Raw genomic sequence first — 15390 nt, 5'->3', positions numbered from 1 at the left:
CGAGTGTGTTTCCCAGCGATTTTTTATGCGACCACACATGACGACATTGGACCCACACTTGCTTGAGGCACTACATGAAGCCCTTGAGCAGTGTATCTTGCCCACAGACTGGCATCATGCCGAAGTTGTGGTGTTTCTCAAGCCTGGCCAAACTCCAGAGGACCCGGGTTCGTACCGACCTATCTCACTGCTTAATTTTGAGCCTAAGCTTCTGGAGAAGTTCCTAGAAGACCACCTTCGATCGTGCATCCAAGATCTCATTCACCTCGATCAGTCTGGCTTCATGCCACAATGCTCCACCCGACATCATATTAGCCGAGTCCATAACACAATTGCAGGAGCCAACAGACTCGGTTGCCCAGCAGCGATTCTGCTGGCCAACATAGATAAGGCGTTTGACTCCTTGACTTGGACACACCCCTTCAAACTCCTTCGCTCCATAAATCTTGGTCCACGGTTCATAGCGTATACCCAGCTGTTATATACTGATATCTCAGCATCTGTCCGAGTTGCAGGATATCAGTCAGCCCCCTATCCTATTTGTCAAGGCACGAGACAAGGCTGCCCCCTGTCTCCACTGCTGTTTGCCCTAGCCATAGAACCTCTGGCGGTTTGGGTGCGCCAGCACCTGCTGATCCGGGGGTTTGAGTGGATGCAGGAATAGTCCGACAGAATCGCGCTTAACGCCGATGATGTTCACTTCTTTATGACAGACCCTTGGTTCTCAGGACCCCGTGTACTTCAGATCTTTGGAGAAACCACTGGGTTGAGTACTAACCCATCCAAATCCACACTCTTTCCCATATGCGGGGATCAGAGACGCCAGGTCTGGGCATCACAATTATCTATCGCCACAGAGGGCTTTAAATATCTAGGGGTCTTCATATCGCCATGCCCTACGATTTGACGGGCACAAAACATCACCCCGCTACTACCCGCAGTCCGCATGGTCCCAGCTGCCCCTCTTGTTATATGGATGTTCCGCTATCTTTAAGATGGTATCCTTACCACGTCTGCTATACCGGCTACAGAATTTCCCATATAATATTCCTCCTTCTAGTTTGACACAACTTAACGCGATTCTGAATAGGTTCCTATGGCATGGAGGGGCGATCCAGGTTGCACTCCATACGTGCAGGCAAACTACATACTGCGGCGGTATTGCAGCAGCAGACATCTACGCATATTATTCTGGCTCTTACCTTCTGGTAATTAATGAATGGTGGTACGGGTCTCAGTCAGATCCAGCATACGCAGTGGAACAGATAGCAATGGCTTGTACCCTCTTACTACATCTCCTGTACAGCCGTGCGTCCCTTGAAACCTTACCGCCAGCTTGCAAGACAGTTACACAAACCTGGAGACGCACAGTTAAATCCATGGGTTGGTGGGGAAGATTGACACGCCCCACTCCCCTCTGGCAGGGCACATACCTACGGTCCGCTCTGGTCGGATTTCGTATGTGAGACCTCATTGACATCTCCACACTTGGAGACATTATGCAAGGCACAACACTTCAGTCCTTTCAACGGTTGCAAACAGACTATAACCTTCATAAATCTCAGTTCCATCGCTACTTGTAACTACGGCATTTTTAAGACCCCCCAGATTCGTCATTTGGAGGCTTTGCCTGAATTCCACCCACTGGAGCGCCGCTTGCTGATGGGGTACATTGGGGCTCACAAAATTAAACAAATCTATCAGATGTTTAATACTCACACTCAGACACCCTCCATAAAACCAGAGCGGCATGGGAGGCTGATATGCTGGCTTTGACAGATGACTGGACAGAGGCCCTGGCTAGTCCACGCTATCGTCTCATTCAGTTCCAGTACCTCCACCGGGTATATTACAGAGATTCATCCATTCTGGTGATGTCTTGCCTAGGCCAGGTTCTGGCCTGGACAATTTCGCCTGACCCCAGATTGCTGCTCCTCCATAGCACTGATGAGATTAAGGGGAGGGGGGGAATCGCTACAAGTAGCGCCCCCTGTTCTTTCGGCCTCACCCACGCCAAGAGAGATATTGCACAGAATTGGAAAGCTACATCCCCACCCAGTATTGCGGGGTGGAAGGCGGCAATGGACAGGTGTATGGCGGCAGAAATCGTGTTTCAGGTGAGGGTATGCCCACAAAAGCATAGGAAGATTTGGGCCCAATGGGCAACATAGAGGGGCATTGACCTACCCGCATTACCACATCCAGACTCTCACAATCCTATTGAACAATTGGTGGTTAGAAATCCACTTGTATAGTCTGACATGGACTCTTTACAGACAGGTTTTTGTTAACTGATACGCAATTACGATTCCTTGAGTGCGCTCGGTGTAGTTTGATATATTTTTGGCCTGATGTTCCACAGGCCATGTGGTTTTTGCATATTACAACTAGGTACTTTATGTCGTATACCATATATGTAATTTCTCTGCAGGGCTCAGCCCACTCTGTACCTTTCAAAATGGATAAAATGTATTGTAAAAAAAATAATAAAAGCTTTTGTAGCATGCCCGCTGAAGTGCAAGCGGCCGCGCTGTAAATTAAATAGGCCCAGCCGCTATAGTGAAAGCGGACCATGACAAATTAAATAAGTGCGGACGCTATAGTTTAATAGAGGAATGTGCTTGAAGTTTAAAAATACATGACTAATATAAAAGGTGGCGGTGTGCTGCAACGTCATGGGTGGAATAGGGGAGATCATTAAAGAAAATAGTGCTCACCCACTAGAGAAAGCAGACCATGTAACAATACAAGTAAAAAGTCCAGTCGTTATGGATGGGTACAAATGCAGACAAGGCGGTACCAATGAGGGAATACTAAGCCTATTCAAGAATGAAAATCAAACGATTTTTAAAGGACAGTAACAGGAGCCAATTGAAAAGATGGGTGGGGAAATGGGCGGGGCCTTTGTCATACCTCAAAACAGCATGCCTCACAGAGCAGAGCATGCGCTTCACAGGCTCGACCTAAAAAGGACTAGTGCGTGGGTAAAGGGAGGAGAGTATCTTTCTGCCGAGCACCAACATAGCTCCTACCTTATAGCGACATGAATGAAGCATACAAACACCGCTATGAACTGGGAAGCAATGGCATGCCCATGTCTCAGAATAAGATTGACTTGAAGAGGTACGTCTGTCACAGTGCATTTCAAGAAGCACACACTTGATCTTCAGGAGGCACCAATGAGCAGTGTGAGGGTAGTGGAACTTCCCATTGGCAGGTATGAAAGTGAGCAGGTTATATGGACAGTATGAGACTATTCCAGCCTCTGAGGAATGGTAGTGTGAGAAAGGGACTGTGAACATTGATAATGAGGGATTTACATGCTCTGGTAATAAAGACAGCTGAGAGATCCCTTACGGATTTTTATTTTCTGTTATCATTGACCTGAAAACCACAAAACCTCGTAAGGATGTAGAGAAAAGCTTCCAAAAACCATGCTTTTCTGCTAACCAAATGCTAACATTAACTGCTATAGTGTACAATGTGTAAAATCAAATTTGATTGTGAGCCGTAGAAATACATTTTAATAAATGAATAGCATGCAATGCATTTAAATTAAGAATTTGACATGTCACCCGCTTGGACAGATATCAGCACTATTTATTTTCTTCTGAACTCAAGCACAGAGAGTGCCCTGCTTTTAGCCTTCATTTGCCTACAGCACTTTACCAGAATAGATTTTTATATTAACATATTTACTCTACAGCAAACAAGTGATGTCCTGGAATTCCTTATGAAACTTGCATGAAAGGGGCAGCGGCGCTCACCTGTTATGTATGGTATTCATTATCCACATGGAGATACTCTTGACCAGGGATATTGAAGGAATAGGCAAAATCAGGGGACATTCGATCACCATTACTGGGTGAAGTGCCTGATCAGAAGTATGGGGACAGTTCATGGTTAGTATTAGTGAGAGGCAACTCCTGGATCTCTGCTTCAGCTAACAGCTTAAATTTCACCTCTCAACTATTGACTATATTGAGGTCAAGTTCATGCCCTGATATTGATAATATAACCGCTGGACTGGAAGAACCAAGTTTTGTATGCACCAGAAGACAAACCTCCACATGTTTCATTATAATTAAAACAGCGCACAAAGAATGATTCTGTGTTCCACACAAACACGGTTTGTTAATGGTCTTCTAGGTCTTAGTTTCTTCAAGGCAGAATTTCTGAAGAGATCCAAATGTTTTACATCTATTTTTGAGGTTTGATGCCCTGAAATGTAAAGTGCTACTTACTGAGTAGAGCCCAATGAAATGTTTATGGGTTAGCTCTTGTTGAAAAAAGTAAGCTGCAGGAATGTCATTAACATGCCCACAAAGTAGACACAAAAAATAAGTTTAAAACAAAAAAGTAAGATATATACGTTTTCCTTGTACGAAGTGATTGGAGGTAGACTTGCTTTGTGCGTCCTGCAATGCAGTTTATGTTTTACACAATCTTTTACTGTGGAAGGTAAGTAGAGCAGTTCTTAAAATGCTCGTCTAGTGTTCCAATGAAAGACAAAATCAGTAATTGCTGGTGAACAACATTCTAAAAAGGATTTATGGAATGTGTGTAGTTTTCTTCCGTATAAAACTATGCATTTCATACAGCATCCGTTAAGCATCCAATTCACTTTATCCCACGGAAAACGTAACCAAGAAAATCAAAACTGCTTGGTCCCAGCTTCCCCTAGTTAAAACAAGCATTTGCAATGCAATAGGTCTCGCATTTACGCAAGTTGAAGCTATTGGCATTGTAAATGAAAATTCCTTTTTTTTTTTTTTTTTTTTAAACATAAATAAAAGGCATTGTCATTTACAATGCCAATAGCTTAAACTCGCGTAAATGCGAGACCTATTGCATTGCAAATGCTGGTTTTAAAAGGCCGCAATATTTGAAAATTACATCCTACCACTTGCAAACAGGAACTTAGTTTCCATATATTTAGCCCCCCCCATTCAAAGAACTTGTTTGCTCGCACAAGGTAAAATGCCAAATCGGTGGTGGAATTTAACAAACACGTAAAACATATGTAACATACATACATCTTCTGTTCATGTGAGTTAGGGCCTACATCATCTTCATTGGCTTTTGATTAGATGTGCGCTATAGAAATACTACATACAAACATTTATTTGAGTTTTATATAGCACTGACTAGACCCAGTGGTATCAGAGCGCTTTACATAAGGTTCCACAAAGTAAAGAAAATTACATAAGTTACATCAGTTACTAGAAAAACATTTCACGAACGTAGACGAGACAAGTGGAGCTTAGTAGGGAAAGGGTGTGGGGTAAAGGGGTAGGAGGGAAATAGGATGGAGAGACTAAGGAGAGTCTGCCCAGGGTAGGTGATGGCCGAGGGGAAGTCCACAGCCCATCTCCTCTATAGCTATCAGGTAGCTCCACCGGTCATCGGTCAAATAGCTAGGTCTCAACAGGAAAACATTAAGAGGGCATAGGGGAAGAGATAAATGGAGCATAGGGCGGCAAAGGGGGTAGGCGGGAGAACGCGATGGAGAGACGAAGTAAAGTCTGCCCAAAGTCCGGCTGGGTAGGTGACGGCTGAGGGGGAAGTCCACAGCCCATCTCCTCTTTTAGCTATCAGGTAGCTCCATCGGGCATCAGTCAAAAAGCTAGGTCTCCACGGTCATGGTCCATGCAAATTCGGGGAGATGCACGGCGGGCCTCCAGGTCCAGGCTGCTGCGTGCGCCATCTTGTGGGGCAAGATCAGGGGGGTCACCACCAGGTTATGGAAAAGAGGCAGGACGGTTTCAGTAATAATGAACCACAGGGAAACCGGGCTTCATACTAGGGAGTTGAATCCCGGTGCCTGAGGTAAGAAAATGGAGAAGTAAAGAATAGACCAGCCGTCCCGTCAGCCCACTATCCAGGGACTACTTCCATGATGGCAGTATCGGCAGATGAGCGTCTATAGGAGCGCAGGCCCTCCAAGGAGAGAAATCTCAGGGAAAAAGCAGAATGAGCACAAAGGACGCCGATCGCAGCAGAGTCTGTGCGTCAGGAGAGGGTGAAAGTGACGTAGCAATGATTTCTGGACAGAAGGCCTGGGCGGGTGGGGGCCGAGCAGCAGTTGGTGGAGGAACGTTGGAAAAAAGGCTCTGAACAGGCTCAACAGGTCAGCTCTGTGTTGTCAGATGTCGGCCATTTTACCTGCATAATTGGCGACTTGGTGAACAGTGGATGGTTGTGCAGCTTATCACCCTCCCCAGCCTCATTACCACACCGGACATTGACTATTCCGTGTTCAGTCTTTTTAAAACGGTGATTTGGGGGGGGTGGGGGGGGGGATCAACTTATCACTTTAACTTTCCCCTGCTTCATTACCTCACCGGGCATTGAATTATTTTGAGTTCATATTCGCCATCTTAAGGTCAGGCAGCACAGTCAAGCAGCAGATGGAGACTGTTAAATAACTTGTGAGGAGATCAAACAAACGTGACCCAACTGGATTAGTCTGCCTAAACTAAGAACTGGGGTTAAAAGACCTGCGTGATGATAAAGGTGGACGCAGGATATGCTTGCTTTAATGTGCACGGTAAACGTTGGGCGGCTGCCATGTTGAGGATAGGCATAGAGGTCAGGTCAGCCGGTGCAATCTAGAAGCGTGATGTTGGTTGCTAGTGCACATATGGGAATTTTAGTCTTACTTGATTTTACTTGTTCTTGACGAGGGGAGCAGATTGCGTCTTTGTGCTGGTTGCCGCATAGAGGAGACTTCAGTGTTCAGCTACGGATCGGCTTGTTCGCCGGTGTTCTCCCTCCCCCCCCTACCCCCCCTCGTATTACGGTAGGCTGATGTTGCTTGCTGCTCCCGGCAGTGGGATTGCAAGGGTGAGAGAAACTATCTGATGTATTGGATGAAGTTGGTAGCAGGAAGGGTCATACAGTCTTTTATCAGCTCCTCTCACGTGGGTCACTTTCTTAACTGCTCCACTTCTCTCGCATTCTGCCATCAGATTTAGGTGTTGGAGAGATTTTTTGGCACATTATTTACCTTGCACGCTGTCTTTGGCACTTGCGGAGGTATTGATGCCTGTATTTGTCCCAGCGGACGCCATTTTGAAGTCGGACAGGCTGCTTGGGGGCTTTCTAACTCGTTCAGGTGCCGCTGGGGAGCCCCAGTCCTGTTGTCCTCTAAGCCCCCGGTGCCGAAGCTCGCTGCCGCGTCTCTGCTCACGGGTTGGCTCTGGCGGCCCGAGGCTCAACTCCGTCATTGCGCTCCACTCCACGAGGCTCCACCCGCATGGAACTCCGGTCAAGCTCTCTGTCACGGTCTCGTCTCAGTCGCGGCTCAGGGTGCTTTCTCCAATTGGGCCAGGACTTCACCAAGGATCCTTACTCTCCGCTTCGCCTCTTCAGGTGCGCCGCATGTCTGAAACCGGAGCTGCAGCCGGAAGAGACTCCAACAAGGGTCCAGAGCTCACTCGACTGGAGGGGACAGTTGTTGCTTCAGGGAGCAATGGACGGGACCAAAGAGGTGAGCAGGGACTCAGGATTCAGTCCGGTGTCGTTGGTATCGGTGAGGTCGAGCCAGGACGGGATATTCAACAGAGTTGATCCGGAGGCCTGGGAGCTCCCGTTAAGGGCTCCGTCCCGGCGGTCATCTTGTTGTTGTTACCTACAGACAGACATACAGACATACCCACAGACATACCCACAGACAGACATAGCTACAGACAGACATAGCTACACACAGACAGACATAGCTACACACAGACATACACGCATACATAGCTACAGAAAGACATAGCTACACACAGACAGACATATGTGCATACACACGCAAATAAAACAGTAGATAGGGTTGTCCAGTAGAGGGAGAGCTGGTTTTGGTAGCTGGGTGGTCAGGGTTCCTATCGTAAACAGGGGCCTGAAGATTGAAGGCTTGAATTTTGTTACTCAGTCAGCCTTTCATGCTTTTAGGGCATCAAAATGAGCACCGCTGAGGGCTGCGAGTGGCGCAGTAATCCCGATGTTACTGTTCATGAGATAAACAGTCTGCATTGAGATTGCCACTCAGGGGAGATATCACGACTTGAAGTTGAGAGGTTTATCTGCGCAAAGAATCGAAAACGTCCGTGTGATAAAACAGCTGAGAAACATACGGGAATCAGGCGGTCTAGTTTCGTAATATTCTGAATTCCCACAACAAAGTAATAATTATACCGAAGGTTTTGGTCCTTCTAGGCGCTAAAATGTACACTAAACTCTTGTATCACCAGTAAGCCGTCACGAGTTGGAAAACAACTTTTTACACTGCTATTAAACTGCAAGAGTCTGCTAACAAGAGGTAGTAATGACTAGTAAAGCAAAGCCAGCACGATACGGACATCCGCGCCTTACTGCCCAGCGAAGACACGGACAATTTCCTCTTCTTTTCTGTGCTGGCCGCTGCCCCCCCACCCTCTTTCTATTATTCCCTCTCTTTCAGCCTTCCTCGTCACTTACTGAAAACCGTGACTTGAAGAAACTGTTCACAACCTCTTCCCTTCTTTCATTTAGTTGCTTCCCTGTGAAATGGATCCAAAAAAGAACAAGCTGTCTCCGTGGAGCCGACGGGGGACAGAAAAAGATAGGATGCGATGCGCTTGTGAGCGCGCAGTGAGAGCCAGGGACGAGACGTCATGCAGGTACACCAGTGGGAGCGTGTGAAGCAGAGGAGACATCATGCGTGTGCACATCGGATGTCCGTGCGCACACATGGTTTGTCTCCCTACGCTAGGAAAAGCCACAACAATAGAGTCTCGCCAAGCGAAGCAGCTGCACTGCATTTGCTAGGCGAGACCTAAAAAGGGGAAATTATTTCTCCCAGTATGCGACTTCGGACCTACTTACTAGTCACACGTTTGTACTCTGGTTGGTCCGACGCTGCACACTAATTCCCTTAAGATCTCTGTACATGCCACAGCATACCTTGGGTGGCTCTAGAAATATGGCCACATCAGCTCTAGTCTGTTGGATTGTACCATGTTTAATTATGATTGCACATCTACCAAGTCTTAAAGGGAGACACCACTACTTATCTGGCTGATATGCTCAGCATACCCTGTAGCTCTTAGCACAGGTGCACCATGGCACTATCAGACCAGAAGGAAAATGTAAGAAAGAAAAGATATATATTGTCAATAAGCCTCCTAGAACGACATCTTTATATCCATATCAGCTGCCCCTACCCTTCATCAGTTTAGAAAACAGCAAACATATGCCTCATTAAATAACACTACTTCACAACACTAAACAGTCTATCTTCCCTTTCTGAAACCAGAACCACCCTGCCTACATTTGCTCTCCAGTTGCATCGCTGCCTTTTACTGAATACATCTGCCTTTCAGCCACGTTCAGCGTTACAACAAACAAATAATGGACGGAATGCTGACAATGCAGACATTCTCCCCCAGTCAAGAGATCTGGGTTAAATGCATCGATCTTTTGCCCACTACGCCACCCCAGTTCAGACATGGCCATATGCAAATCAGTCTTGACCCTGTGCCTCATGGGAACAGTCCAGCCCGAACTGCCAAGCCATGTCTTCCCTGGACCGGAATCAAGCATACTAGGACCGGTTTCTGGCTATCAGCCGTCATCAGCCAGGATAGCTTGACTCCAGTGGCGTAGTGAGCACAGGACCCACGTCTGGGCATACCCATCCCACTTAGGGCGAAAAGCGTTACAACAAACAAATGATGAACGGAATGCCGACAATGCAGACATTCTCCCCTAGTCAAGAGATCTGGGTTAAATCCATCGATCTTTTGCCCACTACGCCACCCCAGTTCAGAAATGGCCATATGCAAATCAGTCTTGACCCTGTGTCACGTTAACTATAGACAAATACAACATAAATACACCATACAACTTTAGAAGGTGTTGAGTCACCTATCCGGATCACTAATTTCACTCACTCCTTAACTCACATGTTGAGGCACTGCCACAATGTTAGTCTTCCACCACCAGGGCTTCTCAACCGGAAGGAGTTTGGATATAATTTTGTTTATAGCTAGCAAGTGCCGATCTTGGATGATGGGGAGGGTACATTGCAAGAACATATAAAAGAAGCACAAGCTCTCATCCAAAGATATGTATTACTGTCTATTATTGGTCATGTCAGAAGGAGTTTCTTCCAAGTCATTGGGTATGTTTGATAAACACTAATGATAGGTGACACACTATTGGCTTTATGGGATGGGCATTCGATCAGTAGTATGGGTTCGTGAGGTCAGCAGTATAGGATATGGATACAGCTCTGGCTCAGTAGTATCATGGAGAATCCCAGTCAACATTATCGGAAGAGCTCTCAAGGAACAGGATTTGAAAAGGTACCTGATCAATGGTATTAAGTGAGTTCAATCAGCTGTACTTGAACACTCCTGATAAACGGAATTGGCAGGAGGTCAGTCCATTGCACTGGATGTAGGCCGCCTGCTATCTGTATTGAAAGACTTTAGATGGAGGGTATTGAGCTAGGATCGATCTGTGGTGCACAAGTCGTCTTCGGTCAGCTGTATGGTGGAGGATCATGAACGTCATCAGGGAATCGCAGTCAACAGAAATGAGGTACAACTGCTTATAACTGCTGGATGAACTACCTCTTGAGGGCTAGTATTTTCGGAGCCTCTTGACCAGCAGCATGGCGTACGCCGCACAATCAGTAGTACTGGGCAGGGAGGAGGCACTTGATCTTATGTTGGGAAATCAGCAGTATTTGAACAGGCAATCCTTCACCATTATGAGTAAGCACTTTTGATCAATAGTGTTGCAATACTATTTCAGAAGTACTGGAGTGACAAACACCGGTGTAGTGCAAGGCTTTTGATCAGTAGTATTCCAATCAGCTAATTAAGAGGCGGAGCTAAATCAAGTGCTTTAAATGGGCCGGGTCCTGGCACTTCCAAATTGCTCCACCTTGAGTACTGGAACTTCTCCTTGGCCAAGGAGAGTACTGATACTCTGGCACAGTAGCTAGGCTTATATTACGAACATGTAGCAACGTTGCTTGGAAAGACGTTGCTGATGAGACGGCTACCAAAGGAGCTGTGAATGTGTGCATTGACAGACGATCCTAGATGGCGGCCAGTACTGAGAAGGCCCCAATTGAAACAAAACCTGCTGAGATTTTCTATTTACATAGCTTCTCTTACTCTTCTGCTTCGACACCTAGACATCCGGGTGATTACAGCACAGAATCTCGAGGTGAAACGGCTGTCTTCTAGTAATTTTGCATCATGGGAAAAACAGTTTCAGAACATTTGCTAGTGAAACAAAATATCTCAAGGAACTTTCTGGTCAGGACTCATTATACTTTTGGGCGGTCAGCAAGTAGCGCTACCCACAAAATCCCAATGTAGCGCTACGCACTAAATCCCAAATTGGTATGAATTTGAAAAAAGTTTGTGTGCCTTTCTCTCGCAGTCATAATGAGGCTGTGTGAAACATGGGAAATGATTACATTGGCGTGCTGAGCCCCTGTAGTCAGGCCGAGAGTGGAGGGGGGATGCCACTAATTATAAGGGTAAACACATGCATTTAAAGTACTGCTTGGATACTGCATTTGTAAAAATCAGTTTTAGCGAATGATGTGCATGTGTAAGTAAGTGTCTGTGTGAGTACCTGCGTGTATGTGTCACAGATGTGCACTATGAGCGAATATGGAAAAAAAAAAATCTATTTCAGCAGATTATGCTGATAACTTTTAAGTGCAATAGAGTTCTTTGCTGCATAGGCTGCTTATCAACACATAATGATTAGGGCATTCCCAATGGAAATGTGAATACTTCATATATTGGCACGGTGAAGTAAATAAATCAATATTTATCGTGAAAATGAAACCTTATTTCTTATATCAACTATGCAGTTTGTATAATTTGTATTTCACTGCCGGTAAAGTAATATACACACAAATGACAATATCTATTTCTCCATCAACATTCCCAGATGGCACCTTGCCCCGCCTGCTAACCTCACCCAAAGTCCCACCCATGGCCACTGCTCAATTTGATGAGTACCTGCACTTATTGTTTCCCATTTGAAGCACTGGCTAAAACGATAGTATTACACGGAGTTACTGGCTAAAACGATAGTATTACACGGAGTTTCTCCATCAGCAGTATTGAGGAAAGGTTCCAGATTAGCAGTACTGGAGGGTACTGAATCAGCGGCACTAAGGATATTTTCAGCGAGGTTTGTTGGGAAGCACAGGTTCAGCAGAAGTGGCAAAAGCTTTGGATCAGTGGCATTGCTCTTGTTCAGTGGTACTGGAGGCACTCAAATCAGCAACACTGTTGGTTTCACTAAATTCAATGGGATTGAAAATATCCACAGTCAGACATGTTTGGGTGGCTAAATAAGGGGCGCTGGGTAGGAGGTTCTCCAACAGCCCTACTGACAGGGAACCTTGATCACATGTACTGGGTGGCAACTTACGATGTTCGGTATGGAGAGTCTCTCCACCGACCATATTGGATAATGCTCTTCAACATCCATACTAATAAGATCTCTCTAAAAGCTGTATTGAGAAGAAGCTACCCATCAGATGCACTGGAGAGACTTCTGATCAGTGGTATTAGGCAGCCCTTGCTCAACAGCAGGGCACAAAAGGCTTTAAACCAGTGCTATTGGGGTGAGGTGTTTAATCAGTGGTACAGGAAGAATGCTCTCCATCAGTGATACTGCAGTGAGGTTCTCGGCAAGTGGCAATTGGAAAGAGGTTCAAAAACCACAATAGTGGTATTGGTGCAGGTGCGCAATCTACTGTGGGGAGGTTTACTTTCAGGGTATTGGGGCACAGCTTTCGATCAGCACTAGGGGGGCTTCTGAACACTGTTAGAGTGGGCTGGATTTCTTGATTAAGTGCATTTGGGGAAGCCCTCAGTCAGCACAATTGGGTGTCTCGAAATCAACAGTACTGAGATAAAAAGAAAACTTGTAAAAGCACGTGGAGAGTCTCCATCAGTTATAAGCAGATTCTCTCGTACATTTGTATTCACTGGAGAAACTTGTGGTTTAATGTAGAGGGGGCGCTCTGGCAGCATATTAGAACAGGCCAACGGACAAACATTAAAGAAGGCCAATGATCTTAGGCATAGGAAAAGGCCGCTATCGATCAGCACTATGAGGCTCTCCATCAGGAGTACGGAGAGAGGTTCTATCAATAATGTGGCTTTTATCAACTATATTGGGGAAGTCTCTCGATCAAGAGTTATTAGGGAAACATTTCCAGTGGGTGAGGCTATCCCACAACTATAGGTAAGAGGACCTCTTTATCATCAATATGGGGAAGAGGATCAATGATAAGTAATAGTTGGCTGCTGTTGGTTGACAGACTGCCTTTTTTTAAAAAAAAACTATTTTTGATTTTTCATAGCACCATGCAACGCAATTCACGTTCCCGCCGCATGTGGATTGATAAAGTAAATGAATAACGAAGCATACAAGAGAGTAGCTGATGTTACATAGCACTGACATTCAATAGAAGATAAGGATAGTAACAGAAAATATTTGAAAGCAGATTCCTTTTGAGGAGAGTCTCTTAATTAATGGAACTGGGGAAGGAACCTCTCGTTCACCAGTTTGCAAAGGAGACAGTAAGCAGTACTGGATGCTATAAGAAATAGTGGAGGTTCTCAATCAGCTTTACAAGGGGTCACCGGTAAAGTATGGCAATTAATGGTATGGGACGCCCTTGATCGTATCGTGATAGGCTTTTGATCAGATGCTTGGAGAAATTTTCGATCACTAGAGATAGCCCTCGAACCAAGTACAAGTGGTCACTGTGAATCACGGGTACAGAGTTGACTTAGAGGATTAGGATACAGCTTCTAATTAGCATTTTCTATCACAAACTGCCAAGTTTCCCGTGTCCATGGGCGACCACCTACTGCAGTCCCAAGTTTTCTGGCGTTGTGGGTCTTGTAGTCATAGTTGTGTAGTGGGATTAAATATGACTACACGTCCCAGAATGCAAAGAAAAAAAGCACTGGAGCGGCTAATCAGACGAAAGCGTGTGAAACTTGGTAGGACTGGCTAGAATAGTTACAAGTAATCTTAAGGGCCCTCGAAAAGCACTAGGAGTGGCCAAACACAATTTACCTACCAAACCATCAACTTCCTTACTTTTCCTTTCGAAATATAAATTTAGCATAGGTTCAGATAGAAGCGCAATGCCAGAGTCTCGACCCTCTGTAATAGAGGCGATGGCTAATAAGGGTGCTCACCCAGCGGTATGAATGAGTGCAGTAGACGGACAGCTGCCGTGCGCCGAATGTGATACAGCACAAAACACAGGTCCTCAGAGCCTAACCAGGCTGACAGCAAGCTCTGAGCGCTAATCCCCGCCGTGTGAAACTCGTTGGGTGTGAAGACGAAGCACACGCTGAAAACCACGTAGGCTAAAGTGAAGGTAACTTCAGGGCTCTCCATCTCTACGGTCCCACAACCAGCCAACAAACTTCCGGCCAGCAGGGCCGACCAACCGCCCTCAGCTCTTCGGGATTTGTAGTCTGCACTGTGGCACTAAAGCACAGACCAGGCGCAGGAGCATATGCCTAACATCGTAAACGCGGCCGCCATCTTCCAAATGGTTTAAAAACAACAGAGTGTCCATGGATTCAAACATAAAGTATTTTACGATCAGTAAATTGGGATTGGTGTTTGGTTGTGGTTTTCGCTAGTTTTTATATGAACGAATTCTTTACTGTTCATCGTACGAAAATATTTTCAGTTTCTCTTTTGTAAAAAAACTACATTGTGTAATATGCTGACAAGTTATGTTTGGTTCACGTGTGGGAAAACCAAAACTGTAGTGCTTCGTGCATCATTTGAAGCTAAGTGGCTCTCTTTGTTATCGTCGCCACCCCTTCCTGTGCCAAATTCTGGACAGTAACTGAAGAAGCATTGGCAATACGGGCCAGCTCGAGGTACAATCGTGTTAACATCTTGGCTCAAAAATGCGAATGAAGCATATATGCCTGGAAGATTAAAAAAATAAAAATCAGTAAAATGCATTTCTCCTATTGACTAATATTGATACAGGTAATTTTAGACGGGAGATAGCCAAAATAAAAGCAATTTTTCCGGCTAGGGAGTCTGTCTCCTGCCTCAATTGGGTCTATTGGCATGCTGTAGACTAGAGTCAGGCGTTTAAGTGTGTGATCTCATTAAGGTGAATGGGGAATGAATAGTTCCTCAGCAGTGTCTCAAAGCATACGTGCCAACTTTTTAGAAGCGAAATGTGGGAGATTTAAAAAAAATATTTGAAAGAATGTATTTCTCCCATTGACTTCTACTGAGGCCTGAATCTGGTCTATTGTCATTATTGGGACTTGCAAGTGTGTTGTTGCAGGATCAGATGTCAAAAATGCATTGATACTTTTTTAGGTC

General features: G+C 45.5%; 1 protein-coding gene across 1 annotated transcript in view; it reads right to left on the bottom strand.

Annotated features, from left to right (window-relative positions):
- Positions 1–14485, bottom strand: part of TMEM129 (transmembrane protein 129, E3 ubiquitin ligase) — a 73562-nt gene extending 59077 nt beyond the window's left edge. The window contains exon 1 of the mRNA XM_085642582.1: positions 14226–14485. Coding sequence (XP_085498708.1) covers positions 14226–14430 — 205 coding nt within the window. The 5' untranslated portion in view covers positions 14431–14485. The remainder of the gene's footprint in view (positions 1–14225) is intronic.
- Between the last annotated feature and the right edge of the window lie 905 nt (positions 14486–15390).

Source organism: Triturus cristatus, chromosome 2_2, assembly GCF_964204655.1.
Source record: "Triturus cristatus chromosome 2_2, aTriCri1.1, whole genome shotgun sequence".
Lineage (NCBI taxonomy): Eukaryota > Metazoa > Chordata > Amphibia > Caudata > Salamandridae > Triturus > Triturus cristatus.
This window is presented reverse-complemented; position numbering and strand designations above follow the sequence as displayed.